At 45.6% G+C, this 14,350-nt stretch overlaps 1 protein-coding gene across 1 annotated transcript in view; it reads right to left on the reverse strand.

Annotated features, from left to right (window-relative positions):
• Positions 1-14,035, reverse strand: part of CORIN (corin, serine peptidase) — a gene marked incomplete at its 5' end in the record, with an annotated part of 265,153 nt that extends 251,118 nt beyond the window's left edge. The window contains 3 exon segments of the mRNA XM_082837777.1: positions 13,511-13,655; positions 13,657-13,879; positions 13,882-14,035. Coding sequence (XP_082693903.1) covers positions 13,511-13,655; positions 13,657-13,879; positions 13,882-14,035 — 522 coding nt within the window.
• Positions 14,036-14,350: the final 315 nt, after the last annotated feature.

Raw genomic sequence — 14,350 nt, forward strand, 5'->3', positions numbered from 1 at the left:
CTTAGAATCACGTATTATACCTAATTTTCATGTCTCTTTAGTCTCCTTCAGTCTTCTTCCACTTCCATGACTTTGATACTTTTGTATATTACAGGCCAGTTATTGTGTAGAATGTTCCTTAGTAGTAGTTTAGGATTAAATTACATCTTTAGCAGAAATATCACAAAAGTGATACTACACTCTTCTCATTGCACCCTATCAATTTGTCCCTTTACTGATGATAATCCCATCAACCACATGATAAACATGGTGTCTGCCACACCTCCCATGTAATCAGTAAGTATTTTGTAGTGGAATATTGAAATAATATAAATATCCCAGCCCTTCAAACTTTCAGTTTATCTTTTATTGACATATGCCTGGGCTCTTGGTTTCCTATTTTATTCAATACTTTATTATGTGTACTATCATTTTTTTTTTTTTTTTTTTTTTTGCGGTATGCGGGCCTCTCACTGTTGTGGCCTCTCCCGTTGTGGATCACAGGTTCCGGACGCGCAGGCTCAGCGGCCATGGCTCACGGGCCCATTTTTGATGCTCAAATTGCCCTCCATTTGGCCAGTGGGAGCCAATTCAAGCTGGCTTCTGTGTCCTTTGAACTTGCCCACATCCTTCTTTGAGCATCTTCTTGCTTTCTGGAACAAGATGTTTTGGACTTATCTTGTACTTTCCTTGTCTCGCCCTTGGAATTAGCCATTTCTCCAAGGAGCCTGGTGTCTTTTTGCAGAAAATGGTATCTGAAACCAAGATCTGGAGGCCCCTTGGAACTCACAGGGCGTGCTCATGGCTCTTAGCTTGCGGCTCATCCTAGCCTCTCTCAGAAGACAGAGCTGGAGGGGAAAATGTATTTATACAGTGTGTGCCCTCACGTGTGCACACACATACATATAGACACTCACATCTATATTTATTTCTACATCTACCTTTATGTTGAAACATATACATTTATACCCGCATCTCTAATTCCAATCCCATTAGGGTTATAAATCTAGTTTTCTGCCTTTAACTCCTTTTTCCAACAACAGAAAACCTGGCTTGTTCTCAGCTTATTTGATCAGTCTCCCAGTCTGTAAGGACTCTCCCACTATCCCAACCACATCACCTGCGGAGGTGCCACGCTCACCCTGCCCAGAGCTCCAACATTCCCCGCTGGCTGCCCCGTGTCCACGCCTTCCTCATCCTGCTCAGCTCTGACCCTCCGCCTTAAGCCGAACTCCCTCCCACCTTCCTCATCCGACCTGGGCTCCTATACGTCCCACAGGCCACATCTCCACGGCGATGCTGTCCTCAACATTTGGGTTCTAAGCCACTGCACTACCCCTCAGGGCACCTCGGAGGCACCTTGCTCTGGTCCCCGACCAGACTCCGCGCTCAGTTGCTCAGCAACTGAGAATCCACGCAAAGGTTTGAGGTCTATAGAAAGCAATCAATGTTATTCTTTTTTCACTCTTTTCTCACTTTTAACACGTATAAAAGAGGAATAAAATGACAAGATCCAGCTCTTTCAGCCTTCTCAGCTACTTTTAATTTTTTTCTTTTTTTTTCTTTTTTTTTTTTTTTTGTGGTACGCCGGCCTCTCACTGGTGTGGCCTCTCCCGTTGCGGAGCAACAGGCTCCGGATGCGCAGGCTCAGCGGCCATGGCTCACGGGCCCAGCCGCTCCGCGGCATGTGGGATCTTCCCGGACCGGGGCACGAACCCCTGTCCCCTGCATCGGCAGGCAGACTCTCAACCACTGCGCCACCAGGGAAGCCCTCAACTACTTTAAAGTCAGTAGCCTGTGAGAATGTGTGTCGTGTGTGTTTCATGTTTTATACTAAGGCAGCCAGACCATCGCAGAAGCTCTGCACTCATTACTTCCCATCAGAGTTGACCTATTTCCCCGCCTCACAACAGAGCATGCAGAAAAGGCCAAGTTGGATAATTTGTTGCATTTTCCCTTTGTCTTGGGGAAACAAGGCCTATTAAGGGGAAAAGGCCAAGTTAATTTGTTATATTTTCCCTGGGTCTTGGAGAAATGTGAGTGGAGAAACAACAAACATTTTAAAAGAAAAAAGAAACACTTTTACAAATTAAAAAAAATAATAAATTAAAAGTTTGTTTTAATTATTTTAAAAAATTAAAATAGTTATCCTATGGGTTTTGTTTACTTCCCATAGGGAGAATAAATAATTTTTCTGGAGAGAAGATATGTCTCACCTGTTGGGAAAGCTTTCTTTAAGGAAGCAGGGGAGGGAGTCGTCAGCTTGTAGGAATTTCTGACACAGAATGATTGGAGAATACTGCTAGTTAGGAGTATATATTTCTTATCCAGAGAGCATTTTTGTTCCTCTCATTGACATTCAGCTGACAGAGGTAAAGTTAAAACACTACAAACAAAACTGTTGGTGTTCAGTGTCATTGCAGCACTATTCACAATAGCCAAGACACGGAAGCAGCCTAAACGCCCACTGAAAGATGAATGGATAAAGAATATATGGTACATATATACAATGGAGTATTACTCAGCCATAAAAAGAATGAAATAATGCCATTTGCAACAACATGGATGGACCTTGATATCATCATACTAAGTGAAGTAAGCCAGACAGAGGAAAACAAATATCATATGATATCGTATTTGGAATCTAAAAAATGATACAAATGAACTTATTTACAAAATAGAAATAGACTCACAAACATAGAAAACAAACATGGTTACTAAAGGAGTGGGGAGGGATAATTAGGAGTTTGTGATTAACATATACACACTACTATATATAAAACAGATAACCAACAAGGACCTACTGTATAGCACAGGGAACTATACTCAATATTTTGTAATAACCTATAAGGGAAAAGAATCTGAAAAAATATATATGTATGTATGTAAAACTGAATCACTTTGCTGTACACCTGAAACTAACACAACATTGTAAATCAACTGTACTTCAATTAAAAAAGAAAAAGAAAACAAATCAAACAAAAAACACTGTTTGTGCCATGGGCAGGGAGTTATTAGGCAAGCTGGAGTTGTCCCCAGGAACCCAGACCTCGGAACTGGGCGCATATACCAGTCCACTCCTTCCAAGATGTCACCAAGGACACCTTCAGAAAGGCTCATCTCTGCTTTAATTTCGGGAAGGTTGGGGAGCTCAGCTGTAATGTTATTCAGAAAAAGGCAGAATAAAAATCAGGATAGGCCAGGTTTAGGACTAGAGTTACCAAGTCTAGAATTTACATTAAAAAACCATAAAGACCAGGGGGAGCGAGGGAGCTGGTCTCTAAAGTTTGGCAGAACTCTTCTACCGAGTGAAACCGGACAAACACCGCCGCTCCCGGCGTGATTCTCCCACCTCTGCCCCCGTGGCCACAATTGGCCACCCCAAGTAGGCAGCTGGGTGTGAGAGCTTTCAGGGGCCTCCCCAGAGCTTTTTTTAACCTGGTATTTTCTGCTTATAGACTTTCCACAGGGCAACCCCAGGTCCGGGGGCGAGGGGGATTCTCTTCAGCTGGGAAATCTGAGAAGTCAACTGGCCTGTGGCAAAGGAGATATTTTCAGCCGAGACTTGGGTATCTCGGGAGTGCCATCTACTTTAGACCGCAGGGTGGGAGACACAAAACAGAGCTAAGCAAGGGGACTGGGGCGACTCTGCATTTTCTTAGCAACGACTGCGGAGCTTACCTTGGAAGAAGATTCCGTGTGTGCTCTGGTAGGATGTGGAAAGCCGGCCGAGCGTCTTTTTAGCAATGGGGCTACACCCTCCACGTGGAGGCGAGGCCCGGAAGTCCCGCCTTCACGCCACGTATTCGCAGGGTCTCTGCCAATACCTATCTGCTCACCTGCCCACCTGCCTGCGTGCTGCATTGGCATCACCTGAAACTCCTTAGAAATGCAAATTTGGGGCCCCATCTACTAAGTTAGAAATTCTGGCAGTGGGACCCGGCCATCTGTGTTGCATCAGGCCCTGCAGGTGATTCTCAGGCATGCTAAACCTGGAGGATTACTGGCCTAATCACACGGTCACAAACATCCCTAGATAAAGGTACAAGAACAAAACTTTATCCCTATCAAACCCACATGGCAGTACATCGTTTTAAATTAATAGACATTATTTTCAGCACATTTTTAGATTGACAACATTGAGCAGATAGTAAAGAGAGCCAAAAATTCTTGGTAAACCTTTGTTTTTCTCCTGTGTACCTTACCCTTTCTCTCCCAGCTGAGTTTTGCTATCAAAGATTGCAACTGAGTCAGAGTAAGAAACAGCCCCCAGTGCTCGGGGAGGATGGCAGTCCCACACAGCAACCCTAGAAATGGGTACACCGGGCAGGCTGCAGGGAAGCCAACTGAAATTGTCAAAGATGATGTAGCCAGGGGAACGTCTCCTCCAAAGAGCCTGGGAACTAACATTAGAGTATTCCTAATGAATTAGCTTCCTATGGCTGCTGTAACAAATGCGACCCGTGGCCTCCAACAACACAAATTTATTTCTCTTACATTTCTGGAGGTCAGACGTCTGAAATCAATTCCACCTAAAGTCAAGGTGTCATCAGGGTTGCCTCCTTCTGACCTCTTTGAGGAGATGATCTGTTTCCTTGCCTTTTTCAGCTGTTAGTGGCTGCCTGTCTGTATTCCTTGGCTGCTGGCCCTTCCTGCATCTTCAAAGCACATCTCTCTAGTCTCTACATCCATCCTCTCATTGCCTTCTCCTCTGACTGACCCTCCTGCCTCCCTCTAATAAGGACACTGTGGTCCCAACAGTTCCTCCCAGATAATCCAGGACGATCTCCCCATCTCAAAACCTTAGCACACAATCTAATCACAGCTGCAAAACCCCTTTTGCCTTATAAGGTGCCATTCACAGGTCCTGAGGATTAGGATATGGATATATTTGCAGGTCCATTATCCAACTTACCACACTCCCTATGGCCCTGTACTATCTAATACGGTAGAGACACTGGCCACATGTGATTATGGAGCACCTGAAATGTGATTCATCTGAATTGAGATGTGCTGTAAGAGTACTGAAATTTGAAGACTTAGTATGAAAAAAATAGGTAATGTATTTCATTCATAATTTTTATATTGATTCCATGTTAGAATTGCAAAATCTTGGATATAGTGAGTTAAATAAGACCTATTATTAAAATTAAATGAATCTGTTCTTTTTGCTTTTTCAAACGTAGATAATTTAAAATTACCCACGTGGCCGACATTACATGTCTATTGGACAGCGCTGCTATAGACCACAAAGGAAGCAGGGTGATATTAAATTTCAATAGTTTTATTTATGTCTTACTCATAGTTATAAGGGAGCCTAGACATTGAAAGCAATATGTCTTCTTTCAACCTTCTCTAGGGAGAGCAACTGACTGCACAGAATGGAGATTTCAAATCAAGAGGGATGTTATATAGGCACATACACAACTAAATTCTCCACTAGATAACAGTAACCAAAAAAAATAATAATAACCTAGCAGCTTGTGTTCTTACAAAGCACTTTCTTAAAGCATAATTTTGCTGAATCTTCAATCACAATCCTGTGAGAGGAATATTGTTCCCATTCTTCAGAGAAAGAAAGTGAGCCTAAGGGAAATTTACCTGCTGGAGTGGCACCCGTCTAATAAGTGATGGATAAGAATCCAAGCCACGTGTGTGTGCCACAATGCCCAGGGCTACCTTGAGCTTACCCTGGCTTGGGTTTAGTGATTTAATCAAGCTCACTCTACTTCCTGAATTATTTTATATCTAATCTTCCTAAATTTCAGAGATCCCAGAATTCTCCCTCTTCACCTGAAAATTTTGTTCCTTTGCCAATCTGAACACATCTTTGTGATTGTTTATTTATTAGCTGTGAATGCAGAGGGGTGTGTGTCCTACCTAGCTATTTAAGGAAGAGGACTTTATCCTGTGTCGAACTCCTCAGCTAGAGGCATACCTGATACTAAAACCAGACAAAGACACCACCAAAAGAGAAAATTACAGGCCAATATCTTGGATGAATATAGATGCAAAAATTCTCAACAAAATATTAGCAAAGTGAATCCAATGACACATAAAAAAGATCATACACCACAATCAAGTTGAATTCATCGCAGGGTCACAAGGATGGTTCAACATACACGAATCAATGCGATACACCTCATCAACAAAAGGAAAGACAAAAACCACAGGATCATCTCAATAGACACAGAAAAAGCATGTGACAAAATTCAACAGCCGTTCATGATAAAAACTCTTACGAAAGTGGGCATAAAGGGAACATACCTCAAGATAGCAAAAGCTATTTATGACAAACCCACAGCCAACATAGAGGCGTGCCTGGCCCCCAGCTTGATGTGGACCATCTGTTGGAAGGCCCCCAACACGAATGACTGTCTCTCCCCACCCTTTCCACCACCCACAAGCTGCATGCCTAGGTGAAAGGCTCAGATCTGACTTAGAGCCAGAGAAGATATCCCCAGACAAACCTGGCCTCTGGTGAGCAGATTTCCTCTGCTCAGTCTTCCCTGGAGTGGAACAGGCCATGTCGGACTTTGGCAGAGGTGGCTGTGAGAAGAACTGGCAAAGCCCCACAAAGAGGGAAGCAGATGTCAAGGTCAGCTAGGATGCCCCTTACCCAGCAGCACTTCTCGACTGTCGGAAAGGGAGGAGGGAAGTAGAAAGGAAAAGGGTACGATGTGCTGCTCATTTTCTCTGCAACATGAAAATCTCAGCCTTTAGATCTAGAAAGGCCCTTGGAGAGTGTCTAGTCTAACAACCTCATTTTACCCGTGAGGAAACCAGGATCAAACAGGTTAACTGACTTATTTCTGTAAAGTCTCCCAGCAACTTAGTATCAGGTAAAGACTGGAGCTCCCTTTTCTGATTGTTTTCAACTTGGACAAAATTGCTTTAAAGGATCACAGACAAGTATTAAGTAAAATCACACAGCTTCGACTTCCAAACCACGCTGCGGAGAAGAGGCACCTTGCTTGCAGGCTGAGACTCTGAAATAGGCACTCAAAGCTGAAAGTCATGTACAGTCAAAATAATCCTTGAAAATCCTTAGGAAAATGCCACATTGGAGACCAATATAACTTCTGTCAATCAACCCCACACAGTCAGTTTTTCCAGAGATGGAACGGGGCTCCACAGTTGAGTACGAGATTAATTGGCTTGAGGTTAGAGGACAAAAAGGCACAGATCTTTAAACACAGGACCACACGTAAGACTGCAAGCTGGAAACATATAAAAGGCACCAGAGTTCTGAAATTAACAGCAGATCCCCTTCTTTTATCCCCTGCTCTCACTCCAGGGCACTGAGCAGAACAACAGGCAAAGTGACTCATGCTACTTAAAGAGTTCTCTCTTCCCCACGCTCCTGATTTAGTGTTTACTGCTTAATTAGAAGCTAAGCTTCACACGCGCGTGAATCTCTATTTTGTTCATTTGTGAATCCCAAGTGCCTGGTACTATGCCTGGCACATAAATGTGTGTTGAATAAATGGATAAATCTACTCCTCTTTTTGTCCAGGCTACGTAGTTGAATTCTTGTAAGTTGATGTTATTTTGTTCTAGCACGTAGCTCTTAACCTCTCGGGGTGTTATGTTGCCCTAGCCAGAAAAGTTCACATTGAACTGTTCATAGAGATTGTTCAGTACTCATGGGGTTCATGGAGCCCAAGATTAAAATTTCCTGGTGCTATCAACCTTTAAGATGCTGCTGTGACACTTTAGCAGAATGACCTTCTTGGCTTTGGAGAGACTGACATCGTTTACTTTCATAACTGCACAAGGACTTTTCTTTACAACTCTCCCAAATACTGGAAACAAAAGGTACTCTTTAGGGCTTTTCTGGTGGCGCAGTGGTTGAGAGTCCGCCTGCCGATGCAGGGGACGTGGGTTCGTGCCCCGGTCCGGGAAGATCCCACATGCCACTGAGCCTGCGCGTCCGGAGCCTGTGCTCCGTAACGGGAGAGGCCACGGCGGTGAGAGGCCCGCGTACTGCAAAAAAAAAAAAAAAAAAAAGTACTCCTTAAATGTTCAGCCCAGAAGCTCAAAGGGGACCTGGGCTAAGCTCAAACTCGTGGCGCCAAAATGATTTTCACAACCCTCCGCTGTATTTTCTGACCTACTCCTAAGCCGGCCTGTTGACTGACTGGCCCTTCTCCACAGATGTCCTCTTGAGATGCTTGCAGGTTCCAGCACTGATACTGAATGGCCAGATGGATCACCTACAGGACCACCCTGGATCCCCAGCTACCTCTATCAAGCATTGACACTACACCTGTCACTGATGGTTTGGACACAGAGAAATGTACGGCAGGAGAATATTCAAACAGCTGTTGTAAGGTGAGCTGATGGGGGCAACTGCCAGCAGGCTGAGAGGAAAACATAATTTACGGGTATCCTTCAGCAGAGCTCAGAGCCAAGCAAACACCACTGCAGAACCCCCAGGGATGCGGCAGACAGACACACTGGTGCTCCAGGACAACAGCAGCTCTTTCTGAGCAAAGAGAAAGAAGGAGAGACCGGAGACAGGGCTGGGGACAGTGACGGGCTCAGGAAAGGGCAGCTGACTCAGTAATCCAAAAGTGAGCCAACCCATGTACTACACACCTACATGGAAAGCACATATAATCTCCCAACCTGCACGGTGATTGTCTGCCTATAAGAATAATAAATATTATAGACTATGCTCTAAAGCAGATTTAGCAAAGTCCCAGAAACAGAATAAACTCAAGGCAGGGAAAGGACTATCTATCTATGCATCTGTACTGGCTTGAACAGTGTCCCTCAAAAATTTATGTCCACCAGAACCACAGAACGGGACCTTACCTGGAAATAGGGTCTTTGCCTTTGGAATTAGTTATGGTGACATCATACTGGATTAGGGTGAGCCTTAATCCAACAAGACTGGTGCCCTTAGAATAAAAGGGGAGAACACAGAGACACAGGGAAGAAGGCCATGTGACTACAGAGACAGAGATTAGAGGGATGCAGCTACAAGCCATAAGCCAAAGAGTGCCAGCAATCACCAGAAGCTAGGAAGAGGGGAGGAAGGATCCTTTCCTAGAGCCTTCAAGGGACATAGCCCTGCAGACATCTTGATTTTGGACTTGTAGCCTCCAGAACTGTTAGCGAATAAATTTTCAGCATTTTTAAGTCACCAGGTTTGTGGTAACTTGTTACAGCAGCCTTAGGAAACTAATACAGCATCTCTCTATTTTAGCTACTTTCAAATACATTTCTGTATAGTCATTCATTCACAAATAGTTAATTTGCACGAATTCTGTCCCAGGCACTCTTCTGCAATGAACAAAAGCAAAGAAAAATCTCTGCCCCCATGAAGCTTATATCTCAGAGTAGGAGGAGACAGAAAATAATCAAAATAAAGAAGTAAAATACATAGTCTGTCAAATGGTGATAAGTTCAGTAAGGGGTCCTATGGCATGAGGTGGAGTATTCGTTTTCAATTTGAATAAATTAACCATCCTCAGAGGATTCTGATCCAAACACTGAACCTAAGATTCTAGTACAGACAGCCCTCGACTTACAGTTTCCCTGCTCTATGATGGTGTGAAAGCGATACGCATTCAGTAGAAACCGTGCTTAAATTTTGGATTTTGGTGTTTCCCTGGGCTAGTGGTACGTGGTAAGCTACTCTCTTGTGATGCTGGGAGGGGTAGCGAGCCGCAGCTCCCAGTCAGCACTCGATCGTGACGGCGAACAACTGATACACTTACAACAGTCCTGTACCCAGATGACCATTCCGTTTTTCACTTTCAGTAAATTACTGAAATTTACTGATTCAGTAAATTACCTGAGCTATTCAACACTTTATTAGAAAGCAGGCTTTGTGTTAGATGGTTTTGCCTAACTGTAGGCTAATGTAAGTTTCCTGAGCATATTTAAAGTAGGCTAGGCTAAGCTGTGATGTTTGGTAGGTAAAGTATATTAAATGCATTTCAACTTATGATGATATTTTCAACTTATGAAGGGTTATTGGGACATAACCCCGTTGTAAGTCAAAGTATATCTGTACTGTCATTCTAGGGGAAAATGGTACAACACGTAAAGGTACGTAGGGGAGAGAAGAGCCTCACTCTATTATATCAGAGTTTCTGCTCTAAAACCAGGAAAACCATCAACCATAAAGCTCACGGTGAAGGGAAAAGAACAATTCATTAGCAAAAATCATCAAGGCTAAGGGTAGAATCTCTAAGGATTTTGTGACTAATACACACTTGTTGGCTGATTTATAATAAATGTTAAATATAAAATTTATTATGTGATTATATAAATTATGTAAATCGTAAATAGTCATTTACCATTCAGCAAATGCCCTGGCAGTGATTCAGCTATGCAAAACCACTCTTAAGAGAAAAAGAAGCAAAGGGAGTGCTGGACAGGAAAACTTTTATCATCCAAGAGTCTCATTAAATTATCACTCAAGCAAATTGAGCTATTTGTAATGAGGTGGATAGACCTAGAGTCTGTCATACAGAGTGAAGTAAGTCAGAAAGAGAAAGACAAATACCGTATGCTAACACATATATATGGAATTTCAGAAAAAAAAATGTCTGAAGAACCTAGGGGTAAGACAGGAATAAAGACACAGACCTACCAGAGAATGGACTTGAGGATATGGGGAGGTGGAAGGGTAAGCTGTGACAAAGCGAGAGAGAGGCATGGACATATATACACTACCAAACGTAAGGCAGATAGCTAGTGGGAAGCAGCCGCATAGCACAGGGAGATCAGCTCGGTGTTTTGTGACCACCTGGAGGGGTGGGATAGGGAGGGTGGGAGGGAGGGAGACACAAGAGGGAAGAGATATGGGAACATATGTATATGTATAACTGATTCACTTTGTTATAAAGCAGAAATAACACACCATTGTAAAACAATTATACTCCAATAAAGATGTAAAAAATAATAAAAAATAAAGACACACACACACACACACACACACACACAAAATTATTACTCAAGCAAAAGAAAGCTCTAGAGCTAAGAGAACATTCCTCGGTGAAGGAGATGTTCTGTCCACACTGTCTAATACAGTAACCACTGGTCACATGTGATTATTGAGCACTTGAAATGTGGCTAGTGAGGCTGAAAAACTGAATTTTTCATTTAATTTTGACTAATTTAAGTAACCGCATTAATTAAATAACCACATGTGGCCAGTAGCTACTCTATGGGAGAGAACAGCTGTAGAACCACAGAAGGCTGGCTGTGGAGACAACCCTGAGAGAATGTGAGACGGGACCAGCTCCACAAATAAAAACAGGTAAGGGAGCCTTCACAGAATGTATAACTGTTATGTAGAGTTTTTCTAGGACATATTTATTTCCTTAATGCTCACCAGGCCCTTATAGATATTCAGTGGTATTATCCCGTTGGCTGGAAGAGGAAATCAAGGTTCAGCAAGATTTTTTGACTTGCCCAGGGCCTTGCAGCTTTTAACGGCTGGAGCCAGAGATTTGAATTTGGCTTTGACACCAAAATACGTACCTAGCCACCAAGGCACTCCATGTATAGCACCTTTCACTCTTGTGATGTCTTCCATTCAATCTACCCTCTCTGAACAGTCTGAAACACAAAACTGTGTGTGTCTGCATGTGTGTGTGTACACATATGTGTGTCTGAGTAGATTCTGCAGAAGAGGTTAAGTCTGAGAGTTACTTAAGTTCTTAGTGTGGATCAAGTATTCCGTACAAATCGATATCCTCTAGACTACCAGCCCCATTCTCCACTTAATCAGGCAAGAACAGGATGCGTGAATGCATGCTTGTTGACTAACTTATTAAGGCCAAAGTGGCACGTTAAATAAACCCTTCTTCCTTGGACACATTCAGCAAAAATTCTATAACCCAGCTTTTCTGGTCCTCAAGGAGCTCCCATTTCCCCCAGCCATAGACAAACTCAGACCACAATCACACCTGGTTGGTGGTGGAGGCACTGATGCCTGCTGTTCTCTTATTAGTAAGATTTCTGCAGCGTTGTGAAGAAGGTTTCTAATGGGACTAATTTTGCATCTTTTTAAAAAAGTTTCACTATGCCCAGAAATATACTTGATGAGATTAATAAAGCAATTCTTATTTGTCTCTTTAACCTCCTGGAAGGTTTAGCTGAGTCTTTCATCACCGTACTATACGCCTATCCTGCAAGGAACGGTCTGGGAAGAGTCCTTTCCCCAAAATAAAGCCTTACAGCATTTCCAGGTTTTGAGATTTTTGTGATCCCATACCCAACTAACTCTGAAAATAGTTCATCCCAGTGTGACTCTCGGTGTCCTGGGAAGAAGTCTATGGAAAGCCTGACTGCTCAGCCCAGCAATCACACATGTCTCTGCAGACAGCTAGTCTAACCTCTCAAGCCGCAGGAACCTGGTTCGAGGGACTGATTTCTAGCCTAATTTCCGCACAACAGAACTACTGACACCAAATAATACAAACAAGCTGGTGAATGTTGTGCTGTGACAAAAACTGATTTTATAATGGTTATTTCCAAAATTAATGTGTTGTGACATCTTTAATTTCAACACCTTCAGCCAAAATGTGTGTCTTTGGAAAATGATCACCAGTAAGTCCTGAATTCGCTCCCTTTCTGGTAGCAGTCGGCATTCCTTTGCAGAGTTTTGATTCCATCAGTAAATTATTGAATACTTTACCAGTGGGGTGGGGGGCGAGGGGAGGCTACAAACTACAGATGGACAACAGAGAAGTCCTCGCGGTCTTATTGAAGAGTGAGCTCGTCTTTGCAGTGCATTGTTCTCAGAAGTCTCCCGCGGAAGGAAAGCTCTACTTTACGAATTGCCGGGACAGCTTCCCTGGGCACGCCCAGCCGGGCCGCTTCCCTGATGAGCTCGCAGCTCTGAGCGCGCAGGGCTCGGTCCCGGGAATGACAAGCAGTGCAAAAAGTGCCTACACCGCCATCCACCGGCCCCGAGCGGGTGGCACCCGGAGTGGCGAGCTCGCCACGAGAGCTGGGGAAGAATCCCGGCAGGATCCGACCCAACACCACCTTCCTCCCACAAGCGCAGCCCTGCGTCCCTGCCCCGAGAGCGGTCCCTGATCCCCGGCTCCGCGCAGCTGGGACCACGCCGCAGCGAATGGATTCCGGGACCCTCCTGACACCGAAGAAGGAAGGCAGCGCTCAAAAGGGACCCGGTTCCTGGGGGCTCAGGCCAGTGAGGACCTGCCGTGGTGATCTTCCCTACCTTTCCTCTCTCGAACCAGGGGCAACGTTGTCCCTTCCCAGAACAGGATCGGAGCCCGCCAAACCCGGAGTAGCTCGAACCCGCAGCCCCTACCCCAGCCCCGCCCCCCCATGGCGGCCGGCGCCCGGTGTGCCCGGGCGGGTACTCGCCGCAGACGAAGTTTGCGCGCAGTGTACGCAGGAGTTCCCAGCACCCCGCAAGGGGCAGCGCTCAGATGGTCCAAGGATAACCGACACCGCTGGTTGCAGGGGAACCGGAAGCGAGTCCGGGCTCTAAGAGGGATGAAGACCCAGGCGCGCGCGACCGGGAAGGGAGGCTTACGTCTGGGGCAAGCGAGGCTGCGCGGTCCTTCCAGGTGCCGGGCGTCGGCGCAGAAAAGAAGCCGCGGACCCCCGAGGGGCTGGTTCCGACGGCTCCTTCAGCAGCCTCCTCAGGCGCACTGGCGCCGCCGAGTCCACTTGATGCGTGGAGGGCGCCCCTGGCAAGGAGAGCGTGGTCTCCGGACCGACCCGACCCGAGCGTTAAAGGAAACACTACCCATGACCCTGGGAGGGTCCCGGACGCTGGGCGACCGGGATGGAGGGCCGTGCGCCCGAGGACTGGTTACAGGGCGCTTAGCGCGGCGCTGGGACAGCCGAAGCTCACCGACGGCAGGGCAAGAAGGTGGCACCCGAGGGGAGGAGGGGGCGGGACGGGAGGGATTGACCCTAAATTCATCCGGACCGAGAGGTCATGCGACCTGTTCGGCGGCAAAGCGCGGCTCGTGTATCTTACCTGCTCCGGGGCCCCGGCCGGGCGGTAGCGCTCTTCCGGAGCGCGGGCGGGGGACTGTTTCGTGGAAAACATGCCTCGCTTTTTCCTCCGTCCGCTCTTATCCTGGTCACTTTTCTCTCCTCTGCGTGCCCCTGGGAGAGGCACTACGGATGCCTTGCCTCTCGCTCAGGAAGAGACAAGTTGAACTTCAAGGGACAGAGGCTCCACATTTTGTCTGCTCGACAGATCCCACCTCCCTCCACTCCCGTCTCTGGGTCCCACCCATCAGAACCCTTAATGACAGATCCTCTACAACCCCACCTCTTTGCATTAAAATAAGTTATTCTTCAGGGGCAGAGGGGAAGCCAAGCGGACTGCGGTCCCCCCACCCATGCCCACCCCCAAACT

This window comes from Leucopleurus acutus (assembly GCF_964270905.1).
Source record: "Leucopleurus acutus genome assembly, chromosome: 4".
Lineage (NCBI taxonomy): Eukaryota > Metazoa > Chordata > Mammalia > Artiodactyla > Delphinidae > Leucopleurus > Leucopleurus acutus.